At 37.3% G+C, this 17,375-nt stretch overlaps 2 protein-coding genes across 15 annotated transcripts in view; one reads left to right on the top strand and one right to left on the bottom strand.

Moving 5' to 3' along the window:
- The window catches only part of kif13bb (kinesin family member 13Bb), a 46,099-nt gene extending 44,835 nt beyond the window's left edge, over positions 1 to 1,264 (top strand). For all 9 annotated transcript variants that reach the window (XM_077219479.1, XM_077219473.1, XM_077219472.1 and 6 more), the window contains one exon: positions 416 to 1,264. In XM_077219479.1, the coding sequence (XP_077075594.1) occupies positions 416 to 648 (233 nt within the window). In that variant the 3' untranslated portion in view covers positions 649 to 1,264. The remainder of the gene's footprint in view (positions 1 to 415) is intronic.
- Positions 1,265 to 1,342: 78 nt separating this feature from the next.
- hmbox1b (homeobox containing 1 b) lies at positions 1,343 to 17,146 on the bottom strand. Of its 6 annotated transcripts, none has more exons than XR_013199862.1 (11): positions 16,981 to 17,124; positions 12,059 to 12,571; positions 11,008 to 11,093; positions 9,341 to 9,451; positions 8,619 to 8,772; positions 8,325 to 8,407; positions 8,099 to 8,194; positions 7,481 to 7,590; positions 7,321 to 7,404; positions 4,310 to 4,792; positions 1,343 to 3,504 (listed from the first exon to the last, which is right to left on the bottom strand). XR_013199862.1 is itself a non-coding variant. In XM_077219520.1 (10 exons), the coding sequence occupies exons 2-10, from the start codon at positions 12,568 to 12,570 to the stop codon at positions 4,649 to 4,651; spliced, it is 1,362 nt and encodes a 453-aa protein (XP_077075635.1). In that variant the 5' UTR covers position 12,571; positions 16,981 to 17,146; the 3' UTR covers positions 1,343 to 4,648. The 6 variants fall into 6 exon arrangements, 3 of the variants coding, with proteins under 3 accessions (XP_077075635.1, XP_077075634.1, XP_077075633.1); XR_013199863.1 differs by having other exon boundaries at positions 7,481 to 7,575; XR_013199865.1 differs by having other exon boundaries at positions 7,481 to 7,572.
- Positions 17,147 to 17,375: the final 229 nt, after the last annotated feature.

The raw sequence follows: 17,375 nt of genomic DNA, 5'->3' as shown, positions 1-17,375 counted from the left end.
TGGAAGCTGGGCTAAATGAGCAAGCACTGTTCCTGCATTCCTGGCATGGGCCGGACCCTCAGTCACCTCTCAGATATTTAATACAGACATTAAAGAATACATGAAAAGAACATTTCAGTAATCACACAGGTAACTTCTATAACAAAGTCAAATCTCATGAGCTTAGAGAAGTCATTCAACTCATTTGATATTGGATTCTGGAATCCACTGCTGCCTCAATGTAAATCTAATGAGTGATTATATCAAGGTATTAATCAATATTTTTCCTTCTAACTCCCTTCAATTGCTCATTTTTGCAGTTGGTCTGATGCTTCCAGCCGTGCTGGCATGACTTATCCTGCTTTCTTTGTGCTTGCGGCTTGCAAATGTTCTCCTCTCGTATTCATCACCAAATATTTATGCTCTTCATTTCTAGGTAAAAACGATGGTTCGGTCGGCGGTCGCCAATACTTCCACTGCAACCCTGGTTACGGCGTTCTCGTGAGAGCAGATCGGGTCACGAAAGCAACGGGTACCGCTAAAAAGTCGAGGCAGAAACGTAAGCAGAACCTCTCGGGATCTAGTCCCAACTTGGCGGCCCTTACAGCGATGGCCAAAGGAGAGGCTGGAGTACGCAAGGGCGAGAACAGGAAATCTTGGGTTAGCTGAGGAAAAGGCATCTTGTTGATGTCTGTGCACCGAGGACTTTTCTGGTGCAGCAACAGTATCGGTACGACACTGAAACACTACACTGATACTTGCACGGATTTAACTGCAATTTGATTTACAAATGCATATCTACTGTACACTACTTAGTACCTAGGGTTCAAAGCCCCCATGTTTTGAGATGTATTTCCAGACTCTATAAGCAGTATTTTTGGTAATTTTTTTTTAAAATGTTTTTTAATATAAGAAAGTGCCCTGTTTATCTGGACCCAGTGTCAGGGTGTATGTGCTTGTGTTGGATACCTGGAAAAATAAGGATTCACTGAGCGTTTCAATTCATAATTTTACAGTATATATGGAGGTGAGAGGATTTCACCTGTGGAGATTAAAAGTGCCACAGTTTTATTCATAAATGATTGTTTTTAGTGTTATTATGGTGAATTAGTTGTGTATTTTTTCTTTGGTTTGTTACCTTTCTATTATTTTTTTCTTTTTGAATGAATAATTTATCATCAGATTGTTATTTAATTTATTTTGCAGATCAACGTAATGACAACAAATAATAATGTTGAGGACTTTATATTGCAATGGTGAGAGTAATAAAACTATTTTATTATCATGCCGCCTCATAAATTTCTGCATGAAAGATTTTATATATACTCTTTAAACACAGTCATGAAAGAATAAAATCACATGCTTGATCATCAATATACCTTTATTTCCCAGAAGATAAAGTACTAAAATAAACACAAGTTTTAAAAAAAGTCATTTTAAACAAAGAAACTGTACAAAAAGTTCATATATATATACTATAGTATACTTACAGAACAGTCTACTGTCCAAAAAAGGCACTAAATTCTTAAATGGAGATACAGATGATTCAGAACAGAATGCTTTTGAAATCATATAATTATTTGATTCAAACAATCTTTCAATTCATAGTTACTGTATTCTGTTTATTTATACAGTTGCTTTTATAAGCCTATAGATTTTTCGTTTATAGACATATGAAAATGCACTCTGAAGAACTAAATGCAAAGCACCCCCTTTAAACCAGCAGGGTTACGTTATGGGTTCACAGAATAACACCGTTCGTTGCTCTGGAATCAAACACTTGAGACAACACGACGAGTCATTCGTAGTACGTCACTTGACGTCATACTGCAGTTTGGCACATTTTATCATGTGTCTAAAGTTTCAAGAGGCTCTAATGACACACAACCATGAACAAGGAAGTTTACATCCTTTTCAGTTGTTCTTTCTTGTTCTATAAATACAACTGTAAAAGGTCATTTAAACATTACAGCAATAGAAAGACTATTTGTTTGTGTATCGCTACAATGTTCAAATTCAATAAATTGAAATAAAATTGGCAATTAAAATAGTGAGTTTCTTAAGTGAAGGGGGTGCTTCATCTGAATCAGACACGCTTCAGGAGACTGCTCTGAACATAAAACAAAACTGTGTAAAACAATCAAATAAAAAATCTTGAATTAATATTCAACAAAAATTGACATTTCGTAAATATCAATTGAACAATTGTACACAGGAAGATAGAGGAAGGGTACATAAAATCAGGGCCTCATTCATTATACGAGCAGAACGAATTTCTGTCAAAATCATTCTTGCGTAATTGCTGTTTAGATGCAGCCGCGGCACCAAAATATTCATCCAAACATAGACCTCTATATACATTGAATAATAATAAATTGTAAATGTGTTCAGCATTCTGCAACAAATAATTTTTCGGATTTTCTTGACTATTTTAAGACGTAAAGTGAGCAGGATATTTAATTTAAAATGTAGCGGATGTATTTCTGATACTAAGCGGGCCAGTCCATCTCCCCCAACCCCCCCCCAGCTCTACAGCGCCCCCAGTTTTTCCAATGTAAATCTGTGGTGAAAAATGAAACTGCAGCGAGCTCTCACAGAGAACCACTGAGGCAGATTTCAAACTGCCCCGCTTATTTTCACGTGACCTTGCATAAACCTTGCTCCAGAACAAGACGATATCAGTCGCTTCAGATATGTGTCTGCATCGGGTCAGTAACTAGTTGGCATGTCTGTTCTTCTATGTGGAGTAGCATGTCAGATTAATGAAAGTATAAATCATTTAAACAGTCATGTGAATAGCTTTTCCATACAGTAGTTCCTGTTGTGTTTGTTCTGAGAATAGACATTTGTTTTCCTCACTGGAACTCCTACACAACTTGCAACATTCTGAGGTAATAAATACTACATTAAGGCAATTCTAAGACGACATTCTATGCGTTTGTCATGTGTAATAAAGTCTTTCAATCATCATTAGTGCGTCTAGCTAAGCTGAATATCGCAAGGGCATTAGAGTGTTTCTGACGTGTTCCGCGATTAGAATATAAAGCTTACAAAATGTTTATCATAAACTAGTGCTAAGACCGAGAATCTGCCCTACCTAAATTTACGAACAAGAGCCGCTACTACGTTTATGTAAGAATGACATTAAAACCATCGCAGCAAGTTTGGGATCATTTACGCAAGAATGGTTCTGCAATTGATTTGTTCTGCTCGTTTTTTTTTTTTATAAAATAAATGAAGCCGAGCGAGTGAATAAAGTTCTTTTAGAACCTTTTCTGAATACATTAAGCTACATTTTGGAACCAAGCTTATGTTAGATGAGAGTTCAGACTCTCAGAATCTCCATGGCAGCAGAGGAAACATTTATTAGTCAGTCTCTCTTGAACACTGAAATTCTGATGTCATTTCACAATAATAATAATAAAGCCTTGTGGACGCAGGGTCATTTATGCACTGGAGTTCTGACTGCTGTCACCTTGAGCCAACAATTCAGAGGAATGATATTTCACGTTGACATCTTTAGATCTAAACACAATGAGAACAGATGCTTCGGTCTTGACACTTGCGTGAATTGCACGTAAATAAAAACATAAACGTTAAATAAATACAAACATAAGAATAATGCTTGAATGCTAATGCTGGACATTGAACGGTTTGAAATAAAGGAAGCTAGCTGTCTGCCGACTGAAGTCTCTTTGCAGGTTCATTTAGAGTCTAGGAGACTTAAGCTTTTCCACAGAATAACTTTGCGCGCTTTGGCGGTTATTTAACCATTTGTTTCAAGTTTCACTATGATTATAATTCAGTTTTTCCCCCTTTGCACATGAAAGTTAATTCTAACGCATTTGTGTGAATCTCACAAAAAAAAACCATGCTAGATAAATTTCACCTGCAAATCAAAAGGAATTTTTATGTCAGTTATGCACATTTCCCCCAAAAATTGTGGTTTATTTAAATTTATTTTAAATCTGCAATTAAAAGGTAGGAAAAATACCATACAGTAAATGCTTTTAAATTTAAGTATGTTTTTCCCCGCATTACAGTAATGAAATTTTGCTTTAAAATATGCTAAAAACCATCTTAGCTGTCCTCATTGTTTATTCTGTGCAAAATATATATTTTTTATTTTCTCTCCCTTTCATTTGTGGTGAAATGTGTTCTTGACCGTTTTCATGAGATTCACCCAATTGCTGTTTGATGAAATGGCATACGAAAGGAAAGTAGAAACATTAAAGCCGTTAACTGAGAGCATCTGTAGTGGGAATGGAAGAGTTCATCATGGATCCAGAGCGGAAAGAAAGTACAGCTTTGCCGTTTGCTCACGACTCACCTCTCTCTCCTGAACGATCTGCCTTGAGCTTATCCGTGAGAATGAGGCGATGAGAGTTACTGGAGCACAGAGACAGGGAAGCACACAAACATCAGACGAGTTACTGGAACTGATATGAGGTATGAGGTTTGGGTCAGCTTCTCTGCAAGGGTTCGGGAGGCCGAAGGAACAACCTTCCACTTGTCATTTACTCTGGGTTTGTTTAGTGGTTCAGCAGGAGTGTTGATGGCAGGCGATATTAGAATCTAAAAGCTTGAGACAGAGCGCTGATTTGGTCGTTGCCCCATGAACACGTCTGCGGACATCCACACATTGATTCTCATCGTCCTGCAGTCTTCCTCAGTCATCATCCAGTGCCTCTGTTTTGATTTCACTGGCCACGGCTCCCGGACGGGACAGGGCGAGGATGCTGTGATTGACAGCTGCCATCTCCACAGCGAGAGAGATGGGGTCCTGGTGGTCTGCGTGATTCCCGGCGTCATCCTTAAAGAGACAACAAGTATGTGAATTCGCAACTGTGGCAGTGAAACGTTCAATATCAGGTTACAAAAATACTAAATGAATTTTTTTTAATAGTAGGCTAAAATGTAAATATCACATTTTGCTTTACAAGCAAAACACTACATTTCACTGTAACCTTTTTTTTTAACAATCTATTGGTATATAATACTGATTAGCACTTGCATTGGTCAAAATGATATCTATTTCTAAGAATATAAATGTTTACATATTATTATTATTATACAGCGATGAGCCAAAACAATATGAGCAGTCAAGGTGAAGCGAATATTGTTGATCATCTCCTAACAAGGCCACATATTAAGGTCTGGATAGATTAGATGGAAAGTAAACAATCAGTTCTTGTAATCACTGTGTGGGATGCAGGAGAAATGGACAGGAATAAAGCTCTGAGAGACTTTGACAAGGGCCAGATTGTTATGGCAAGGCGACTGATTTAGATTATCTCTGAAACGGCAAGGTTGTGTGTCACTCCCGCATCAATAATGGTGTTGTCTGGTGGAAGTGGCCTCTTTCAGCAGGATAAAGCACACTATCACACTTCACACATTGTTGAGGAATGGTTTGAGGAACATGATGAAGAGTTCAAGGTGTTGCTCTGGCCTCCAAATTCTACAATCTTAATCCAGTTGAGCATCTGTGGGACGTGCCGGATCAACAAGTCCAATCCACAGCGGCTCCACCACAAACTACAGGACTTGAATGATCTGCTGCTAAAGTCCCACAGGACACCTTCAGGCTCTTGTAGAGGCCATGCCTGGGTGGAACGGGACTGTTTTAGCAGCACATGGAGGGCCAACAGCATATTAAGCCCCGTTCACACCGCCAGCGACTTTGTCGCTGTATGTCGCTAGGCTCTGTACTGTGAAGTTGCTTGTGGGCGTTCGTAGTGCTGTCGCTCTAATGTTATAGGTAGACTGCACGTCTGGCCGTATCTATACAAATTACCATCACAAGTGATATATACAACTATATAATTTTAATTTGACTAGGAATTAGACTCAAAAGAAACAATATGCTGTTGGGAGAGTGTTTTTATATTACCACAATAGTGTTCAGTGGATTAAATAATTTACTAGATTAACGATCGATCAATCAACAAATTAAACTCACTCATACTGTCATAAATTACTAAAATGTCATTTGAATTTGACAAATTATCAATTTTCTTGTTCCTAATAGTCAACATAATGCAGGGGAAACTGTAAAATGAACTGCAGCAGTGCTAAACTTGCATCATAAAATTACAGCACTCGAACTATAAATGTATGAAATAAACTCACTGAGACTGTCGACAGTTTCTTTTCCATGCATCATTTTATTATATCCATAAATGTGGTTACAGTCAAATCATAAAACAGTGAAATCGTCCTCGAACTCCTCTGTCTTGGGATCATGTCGCTGCGTGTCGCTGGCGGTGTGAACGGGGCTTTAGGCAGGTGGTCATAATGTTTTGACTCATTGGTGTATGGATGGATTTATGGATTTATTTTTAGCCCCATATATGTACTTGTACGTTAAAGGTCGGGTAAGTCGTTTTTGAAATGTGCTGTTGGCCAATGTTGATGTTTGAAATCAACCCAATCAAACACACCCGTTCTTCATCGCTCCGCCTCTAAAACTCACACTCAATCCTAATAGGCCCGCTCCGAGTCAGTCTCGAACCTCGATCCCCTGCAAGCGAAGCGAAGTGCACTGCACTGACAATGACGCTAAACAACGACTTCACTAGCAGTTGTCAGCGCGACTCACTAACTGGCCTCCATTACGCACGCGACCCAAGAGTGGATGTTTGTTTATCAAAGCAGAAGCGCAACAGAAAAACGAAAAATAAAGTGCAGATGTTGTAATAAAGTGCAGATGTTGAAATAAAGTGCAGAACGAATGTTCACAGTACACAATAGTAATTACAAACAAGAGTTGGTTGTTAGTTGCCAACAGCCCAGCAGCTCCAGACACACAATGACACTCAAACCCAGTGTTACTCACATGTGGAGCGAATCAAAGCAACATCCACGTCTGTTTTCAGGCCTTCCCGCTTTGCTCTCTCTCCAGCACTGGACATCGTTTCTAATATTAATGCGAGTCCTAAAGCTCTTGCCCAGACGTAACCCTTTATTTTCCAGTGATTTCTTTCTCTTTTGTATTGAGTCTCCTCTCTATTTCTGCAGTCTTTCTTCAGTTTAAATCTCCCTCTTGCTCGTTCTCTCTCCTCCACAATCATACTCCCCCTAAATCTGATTGGCTACACCGTTTGTTGTTGTGTCGGTCAGACTAACTTCCAAACAGCATATTTCAAAGACGATTTACCCACCTTTATTATTTATTTAATTGGTGGCCATTTTTTACTCGCACTCTCTGACTCTTAGAATTCAACAGGCTGGTTTTTGCTTCTGCACATTTTAAACCTTTCTTTAAGTTTTCGTGTAACTCCATCTTAAGCTTTGATTATTTGCACGTATAAAGTGTGTGTGATGTTTTTCATGTGATACCTGTGTTGGTGAGGTGGGCTCCAGACGGTAGTAACCAAAAGGTTTGTTCAAGCTTCTCTTTTCAAAATAGGTAACATCACAACCCTGTAATGAAATCTGAATGAAGATCAGCTCAAGCAATTGTGTTAGATGATGAATCCGAGTCGTTTGATTCTCTCACCTGTTCGTTGTAGTCGTTAGCGTCGATGTCGTCACTGTTGGAGTGTCCTCCAGGACTCTGCACATCTATCCCGTGGCTTTCCAGAATTGTGGCTTCTTGGAAAAAAGACCCTGTCATGAAACATCTGAAACTCTTTAAAAACCACTAAGTGACCTCAACAAACGAATATCAGCAAACGAAACCAGTAAACCCCTGACCAAGTTTCTTCGTTAAGACTTCGTTAAAATCATTTCAAATGTATTTTACTACACATAAATCAGGGTTATTATAGTTAGCAAAAACATTTTAAAAAATCCATTACTTGGAATAAAATAAACACTAACTAAAATAAAAAAATCATTTTTTTAAAACGCATTTTTTTTGTTGCATTTATTATTTCTACTTGGCAAAGAAACATTTCTCATTTTCATAAAAATAAAATAAAATGAAAAACTATATCGACATTTAAAAAAAAAAGATGACGACAAAAACACTACAAAATTTTTCAATTACTTTTTCATTTATTATTATTAAAACTGTAAAATTAAAAGGAAAAAATACAGATTAAAAATATGAATAAAAACTATAACAGCATCTCAATTACGCTAAAACTAATATAAGTTAACTAAAACACATTACCAATATTGGCTCTCCTCTTGATCTCTTTGCGTCGATTGGCAAACCAGTTGTAGACTTTTAAAGACGTTACTCTTTCCAAATCAGACAACTTCTTTCCTAGGCAGGAAATACAAAATTGAAAGGTCAGAGATGATTGCGAGAATAAAAATGCAACTGTGACATTTATCTGTTGCACTACAAATGAACTAACACAGTTGTGCAGATTCAGACACATCAACATTTCTACCTGGTTTCTGAATAACAGCATTGCAGGCGTTGGCGATCTCCTCTCGTTTGGCTTCATCTGGATATTGATTATCGCTGAAATAACTGAGGAGAGAACAAAACAGATTATTTCAAACGGATAGCTTCCGTTTCTAAACTATAAACAGCCTACAGTTTGCTAGAACAGCCTGTTTGTTGGCATGATTTGAGTTGAAAGGGAATATTATTATACTGTTGTTGTCAGATTTTATTCCTAATTTGAAATGTTATCAAGACCTAACATTGACAGTTTTTCAGACATATTTCTCTCTCTCACCTCTCCATCACAGCAAGACATTCCTTCCTCCAGGTGAATCGACTGCCTCGGCGCAGACGAAAGCTTCCGGGGGTGGAGCTTATGGGGGGCGGAGTCTGACGCCACTCCATCTCATCCAGAGATACAGGGGTGGGGCGCATATTTAGTGTGGCACCTGAAAATATATACGCTGATAAATATATATGTAAGTTTATTTTTTTTATGTTTTTGAAAGAAGTCTCTTCTGCTCGCCAAAGCTGCATTTATTTGATCAAAAATACAGTAAATACAGCGATATTGTCTATTTGAATCTATTTTAAAACTTCCTGTGATCAAAGCTGAATTTTTTTCAGCATCATTACTCCAGTCTTCAGTGTCACATGATCCTTCAGAAATCATTCTAATATTATGATTTGATAAAGAAACATTTCTGATTATTATCAATGTTGAAAACAGTTGTGCTGTTATGCTTTTTTTCATCATTCTTTGATAAACAGAAAGTTCAAAAGAACAGCATTTATTGAAAATTGATATCTTTTGTAGCATTATAAATGTATTTGCTGCCACTTTTGATCAATTTAATGCATCCTTGCTGAATAAAAGTATTAATTTCTTGCAAAAAAAAAAAAACATTATCTCAAACTTTTAGTGTACATAAACAATTCAGCCGGTACTTGGATTCAACCTTATCTTTGTGGATCTACCAACCTACAGTAAATTCAAAGCGAGTGAAGTTTGTTAACCTGGCGTGGTCTTCTCAAGCTGGTACCAGCGGTAGAAAGCTCGTTTCTTCTGTTCGCTGAGATCTGAGCCCTGCTGAAGGAGCCAGTGAGAGATTCTGCTCTGACTGATGCCTGACATAGAAAGAGATCACAAATCAATTAATTAATGCACTGGTCGATGAAAGAATGGTCAGAATAATGACAAAACGACAGGTCATCTCACACATAATTCTATTTCTGTTTAGTAATTATGATTAAATGTATTGCAAATTATTATTCTGTCCTCACTAAAAGCAAAATGCTATGAAGCCACAAAATCTTATTTAATCAGGACCTCGTGTTTAATATGAAGCTATGTGGAACGATCTAGACATTTGTTGCAGCTGTGGTTCTTCGGGAACAAAAACTCAGATTGAATTTGAAGAGATTTATCTCTTGTCACATCACACCTCTTTTACGACACCCAGTTTCAAAACATCATCTGTGACATGCTGTCAATTACCACAGACAATCATTTTGACTTTGCTTGAACAATTGCAAAATAAAGCAATAAGCCCCAATCTCCACTCCACATTGTGCCAAACAACGGTTCTACTAAGTTCACTGTAAACCACGGCTTCACAGGGCTTATTGCTTTTATAAAACAGCTAGTCCTTAAAAATATTTATTTACGCAGTGGCACAGTAATACTGATGTAATGAGGTCACAGGTGTATGTTTGTAGAGGAATTTACAATAGCTTCAAACGCGGCTCAACCAATCAGAATCACGGACCGCAACTATCAGTTTTTTGAGCTTTGAAGTCTAAACCCTTTTCTAGTGGAACTAATGTTCTTGGCAAATCAACTTCTGGATAGTATGCTAAGGTTTTTTTTCTACCAAAGTATTGTTTTTTTTTTCAATACTTCACAGCATAATTTAAATATAAATTAAAACTAATACCAGGCACGGGTCAATTGTTAGATTTTAGGCTATTACTGTGCTTCATCTTCTTTTAGACTAGTGGAAAGAAACATCCAAAATACACTTTTAAGTGTTTATTTTATTACACTATCTATTTGCGTCTGTAGATTTCATCTTAGATTGAATCTGTAGAATTTTGCGTGTCTATTCTGAATGTTTTTACATAGGGATTTCTTTATATATCATTTGCCTGATATACAGCATCTAACATTTTGATGAGTATGACCGTTTTTTTGTTTGTTTTTTATTAAAAGAGATATCCAAAATCCCCTTCTGATCCTTTTTTTTGTACAATGTTCAGATTTCTGTTTTGGCTTTTTATGCAAATGAGTGCATGTTTCAAAAAACATTTCTTAAAACTTGTAATGCAAAAGTAATGAGGCGACTTTCTGCGTACGCTTCAGATGTGTGCACGGAAAATCATCTATAACAATTGAGTTCTCTTTCACATCTTCTTGTGCTTGAATGCTTAAAATTGCTTGAATGTTGAAACTAGCAAGACTTGAAAATGTCCGCAAATAATGACCTTAAGTCCTTATTGCCGAGCCTTGAAATAGTTCCATCCCAATGTTTTTGGCTGGTGGCTGTTCTTTTGAAATTTTGTGCATTTTAATGTTTATTCTAATTATTTTAATGTCTAGCCCCATTAGATTTACATTGTATGTGCATCACTGTAATTGTTGCATGTTTTTACAAATTGGGGTAATAGTGTGATGACGGACTGACCTGTGACCTGAGCCACCACAGCCTGAGAGATGCGTCTGTTGCCCAGAAAGGCTTTGATTTCCTCCTTCACCAGGGTGCTGTCCCGCCTGCACACATCACAGGACGCAAACATGACGTATGTGAAGATTATAAAAACTCATCGCAGGATGTCTCAGAGCAAAATGACTGTTTACACCTGGTAAACACAATCACTATTTGATAGTGTTAAATTCAGGTCAGGTTCAGAGTGAGTTTGAATTGGTTTTGACCCACACCAGAGATATTATTTTAGTATCACTGAGATACTATTATAGATTCTCAGTTTACAGTATGGACCTTATGCGGCAGAGAATCAAATGCGTAAACTGTGTTCGAACTTCTGTTTTTGCGGTTGCTCTGTATTTCTATGGCAAACGCTGTCGAAGAGCAATTAGCTGGATCTACTTATTGTCAAGTTAAGTAAAGTTTTATGATCATTGTAATGTTTGAAGCGGATATTATGACAAACATCAGACCGGGAGATTTTAAAATAAGCGGTTCATTCATAAATCCGAAAGATCATACCTTCATGTTGAGGAAATACAAACCAGAAGACTTGCTGAGACAAATAGATAAATAAAATACGTTTTTTTTTGTTTTTATCTCAGGGCTTCTAAACTAAAATGGTTGCAAATGTATTTAAAAATAAATAATAAATACATAAAATTATTTTTATTATTATCTGCAAGTTTATACAAATATTTATGTAAAATTATTCAAAATCCATTTAGGTCAAACATACTTTTTAGTACATACTGTGTATTCCCCTGTATTATTAAAGCTACAATTAATATTTTATACTTTTTTTATATGAATAAAAGAAAACAATATAGTCTAAGTTTTTATTAAAGTTTTTCAGTTATTTTAGTAAATGGAGTTAGACTAAATGAAAATATTGCTTTGACAATTAGCTAACATAAAACAGGTTTAAGTTTTTTTTTTTATATTTTATTTTAGTTCAGTTAACATTCATTTTATTTCAAGTATGAAAATGTTGTTAATTTTTTCTATAATAACCCTGACCCGCACTGACCTCATGAGCTCCTCCACCTTGTCGTCTATATCCAGGTCCTCCTCTGACCCCTCCATCCCGTACGACCTCATTGCCGCCGCACTGTTTACCGGGCAACGGTTCGGTGATAGTTTCCCATTGGGTGTGGACGCCAAACCGTCCCGCCCGTTCTGGACCATGGCGACCAGAGACACCGGCGATGGTAAAACCGCGGGCGGAGATGTAGCATAACTGTTGTTGGGCGATGGCGATAAGTTACCGTGGAACTGCGTCTGCGTCGCTGTGGAAGTGGTGGAGGAAGTTGCCAAAGTGGCGCTGCCAGTGTTATTTGAGGTGGGTGTAGTGCTGGAGGTGGTGGCGTTGGAGTCCGACGGGCCGCGCCGGCCGAATTTGTCCCCGTGCTCGCGGTCGAGTCGCTCCAGGGTGTCCAGGGCGTGCACGATCTCAGGTTTGGTCATACCTGTACGCCGCAGTCTCTGGAGCAGGTCGATCTGTTCGATGGTGAAGCGTGGCTCATCTGTGTAGTGAGACATTCTGATGGGACACAAAAACAAACGTTATTGCTGATTTGTAGCCCATCAATCACATGTGCATCAATGGACATTATAGGAGAAGAAACAAACAGAAGCTACTTTCAGAATTGTGAGTCTGTGAACTGTATGCTGTGTAGTAGTACATACTGCATGCTCCCTATTGTTAAAAAAAAGGTCCAACAAATGTTTTTTGAATATTATTATGCAACAATATTGACACATTACCATGATTAAGTGAGTGCCATCCAGTTAGCTTCTAAGTTAATCTATTTTCATTTATTAAATTGCCATTTTAAAAAACTATATTGGCCATTCAGTACAAACCCATTAACCATTCTAAACAAACAATGAGTCAAGAAATGAAAAACAAAGGATCTGATGTTGCTACTGGTTCATTCATCTCAGGACTCCGGACCGCAACTAAAATGGCCACAAATGTATTAAAATAATAATAAAATAAATACTAAGGCTGTCAAGCTAATCTAATTTATTACACGATGTGGCTATTAATTACCGGAATTAATAGCGGCAAATTTGGCTCAGAAATAACCCCCAAAATATTATTTAAAGTCATTATTGTGTTAAATGAGAAAAGCCTCAAATAGACATTACAATAAGTAGCTTTAAAAAAAAAAGGATTTTATTTGCTTCAACATAGAATTTATTACACATGAACTTTTATGCTACACTGGCCATGTGGGTGAGAAAATGACAATTTAAATTGGGGTGAACTATACCTTTAATGGGTTTTTTTATTAACATGATGAACAACAGTCCAGCTCTGACTTTTAAAGGTAATATTTTCATTGGTAAATTGAGCAAAAGCGGACAAAATTGTGCTTAAAATCGATGTCACATTTGCACTCGTGCTATTCGGGACAAAAAACAGCACTTGTGTGATATTGCACTCATCATTACTCGTGTGATATTTAATATATCATGATATAAATACAAAGAGACAAAAACTAATACAGGGGCATTTTTGCCCTGATATCTTGAATTTTAGGGTCATTATAACAGCTTTCTATAGGCTCCGTCACACGGTGAGTTGTTGTCCTGCTTCATGTTCGTCAATCAACTTTATGAAATGGAACATGAACTACGTAGGTCTGGGTCGGTGCATTAAATGCGTTAATTATTTTATCTTTATAATAATTATTTTCACTCCATAAACAGTAATAAATAGGAAATATGTATGCATTATTATTGAAAATACATTTGCCATTTAAAATCCATATTGGTCAACCGGAAACAAACCAAAAAAATATGATATGGTGCACTAAAAAAGCAAAGTACAACAGTATGCAACAACAAAGATTTCAAACATTAATATGCAACACTCATCACATTCAAATGCAACATGCAAATGCATGATTAAGTGAGTGGCATCCAAGCTTTGTGTACATCTTTCTTCATGTTTGAAACTGCCATGAAATAACTCATATTGGTCAACTACTAGTAAAACAAAACCTAACTTTTAGAACTCAGAACAAACAATGAGTCTTGAAGTTAAAAAATAATGTATGATGTTGAAAATAAACCTAAAGAAGAAACAATGTTATTATTGGGCTATATAGAATTCATAACTTAAGTATAAAAACTATTTTAAAATCTAACTACCATCATCGTGAGGACTCATTTAATTTAATCTTTGGCGTTTAAATCAGTGTTTCCTTTACCGCGACTAAGCATCTTTGCTGAACCTTTGTACACTTAAAGAAATGACTTTTAGGCAATGGATCTCTTTAATAAAACGGATTCACAAATTACTCTTAAAAGCATTAGTTACGCTTTAAATGGTGTGAATCAATCCAATGACTCACTCAATTACTGAATTGAACTTAATGAACTAGGTAACAGCTGAGTTAACAGTTTAAAAGTCACTTGTTTTACTCTGAACCCTGTGTCACGTTACAAACAGAAGGTCGAATGCATTGCAAGTTATCAAGTGTTTCGTTTGCTTACTGTGAACCATAGACTTCCCACTGCATATTTTCTTTCTAGAATAGTACGAAATACGCTATTCTGAACAAGCCAACAATTCACTTAGATCTTAAGACAAATTAATTATAATTTCAAGCGTTCCGCCATCTTATGGCAGTCGAGTTATGATGATAAAAGCAGGATTCATCTGACCTACTTAAAATTCTGTTTATCCAAGACGGCTTTCATCAGCAAGCACGAGCAATTACTGTCGCTGTTGTCAAGGAAACCATACCACCCAATGACAGATGAGTATGGAGTTTATGTAACTCCAGATTAAAGCGCAGAATGCAAATATGGAGCATTTTGTTTAACCTCCTAATCTAGAGCACATGGTTTTATATTAAGCTAATAGTTATGCATGGGTCTATTAATACCAGGCGGTAATAGATGACTAGCCAACCAGGTTACAGTTAATAGATGACTGGCCAACCAGGTTATAGGTTAGATTTTAACCATGCTCTCACTTATGCTGAACATAAAATGATTTTTTTGCTATTTTATCATCTGCTAGGTAACATGAGCAATAATAATAGTGATACGTGACTATTTATCTTCATGCTACAGTTCCCGGAAAAATGGATGGAACGGTTAATAACAAACTGGTGACCCAGAGCCCTTGTGGCAACTTAGTAACTCCTATAACTTAACCATTCCAGTTGCGCTGCTGGTTTGCTGTGAAATTCCTCACCGATGTGGCATTATTCCAGACCTACTATATTTGCACAGGTTAACCGTTAACCTTGCACAGCTGGAGCCAAAGCACTTGCCACTAAAAAAAGGCTCAGTGAGCTCTTGTACTGCATAATTGCTTCCACTTAGATCTCAGATGATCCTTATAAAAGTCTGAGATAGGAACGTGGCAGCCACAGTTTCTAAAAATACATCGCTGTGAGGCTTTGACTGAGACCGAAATTGAAAGCGATACAGAATGAAAAAGCCCTTATAGTGTGTCATGCATGCGATCCTTCTCTGACAGGGGCTTTCACCCATACGCCCTGCTGCATTAGTGCTCGTGTGGCGCTTGTAAACCCTGCACTGGAGCATTAAACGCTGCAGGCGTTCACTGCAGGGCTCTGTAGACCTGCACCACATGCACACGTGCATCAGCTCATCTGACTGCATTGAGGCAAGTCAAAGGAGTTCACTGAAAGCTTTAAATAATAACCCACATGAGAATCCATGTGCCCTTCTTCTTTTCATTTAATAACTCATGTAGATGTGGACATGCAACACAATTCTGCAGGGTGCAAAAAGTGTGGATTTTTGCACTCTAAAAACGGATCAACAAGAGCCATGTTCTCCATTTGTCGGTTCCAAAATCTAACAAGTAATAGTAGTACATGTTATAGTACACTGTGTGTAAATAATTATTCATTTCAGCAACCAGTTTCAGAGTTATGGTTTTACAGACATAAACAGGTTTTACATGGTTTACAGACTTAAACGTCTAAATCTAACCTTTAAACCCTGCGATATCTAAAACATCACAAGTTAATATACACTGACAAAGGGGACAAATTAATTTTAGCTGCTTGCTTGCTTATTCGTTTAGGTGTTGCAAATGACCTCCAGAGTTTAAAACCAGGAGTTTTTATAAATTGTAGCATGCAAAAGGATGTATCCCTAGAGGAAAGATTTTTTTCCATGCATCTCTATATGCTCCTCAAACAGTCTCTGGAAGATCAAGTTATGAATGCAGATCAGAACAACTCCATGCAGCAAACTCATGATCAATGAGGATTATTGACAAATCACGTTCATTTAAATTCATTTCCATCTGTGCATTGCATTAGAAAGACGAGACGGTGTTTAAAATATGAACATTTTCTAAATGCATGTCATATGATCGTGATAAATGCACAGATCTACGCCCTTCATCTCTATGCATGAAAAATAACTGCTTATCCAGCATTAGAAAAATACAGCCAACGTGCACACGAAATACATATTATTAAACAAGCGCCTATAAGTAACTCAAATCGGGTATTTCAACCTATATAAACAAGTTTTGCATGACTCATTTGTGTCCTGGCCTCTGCAAAGATGCACTAAAAGGGTTTTAAATAACAGCACATGTAAATATATAAATCTCAATGGGGTATTCGCATGATTGTTTGTGAATATTCAATAGTAACGTTACATATGAAGAAGATGCATACATAAATACATGAGTTCAGCACTTTCACACTGAGAAAACTGGCAAAATAACTAAATAATTGGCGAATATATTACTTTATAAACTATCTAGACAGATAAACAAGCCTATCTCGATTTAAACGACATGCATATGCCGATGAAAATTAAACCACGAAGCGCTTTGTTAACAAGATAAACAAAACGAACTAAATTATCCAGGCGGCTAGTTAGCTTAGCACGAGCCAGCACAAAACTGACTGTCCTCAGGCATAAAATCCCATTTCTTACCTGGAATGAGGAAAATACACAATATCTCAGCGCAGCAGATCATTTAATGCGCTCTGTCAGGTGATGAAGGTGATATTTTATGTGATGTTGTGAGGAAGACTCGCCCTGACTGACTGACTGTCTTTGTCTGACTGACAGCAGCCGTGGTGACGTCACGCCGCACGCCTCGGAGAGACTTGGGAAATGTAGTTCGTTAATCGCGAACGCGCCGCCATTTTCACAGACTGTGATGACCTATGGTGATGACGTATTTAATGGTCACGTTTTTCTGTGGGCGGAGCTTAGGTGGTTGCAGAACGATCCCTCTGGCCGCTTCCCTAACGTTAGTTTGCAAGTTTTGTTAGCTTGTTTTTTAACAATGACTGGAGAAAATCCGATTTTATCTTAATGTGCAA

The sequence above is a fragment of the Siphateles boraxobius genome, unplaced genomic scaffold (genome assembly GCF_051911475.1).
Source record: "Siphateles boraxobius isolate OS27281-9 unplaced genomic scaffold, OSU_SipBor_1 8, whole genome shotgun sequence".
NCBI lineage: Eukaryota > Metazoa > Chordata > Actinopteri > Cypriniformes > Leuciscidae > Siphateles > Siphateles boraxobius.
The sequence above is the reverse complement of the archived record's forward strand: the minus strand, read 5'-3'. Positions and strand labels throughout refer to the sequence as shown.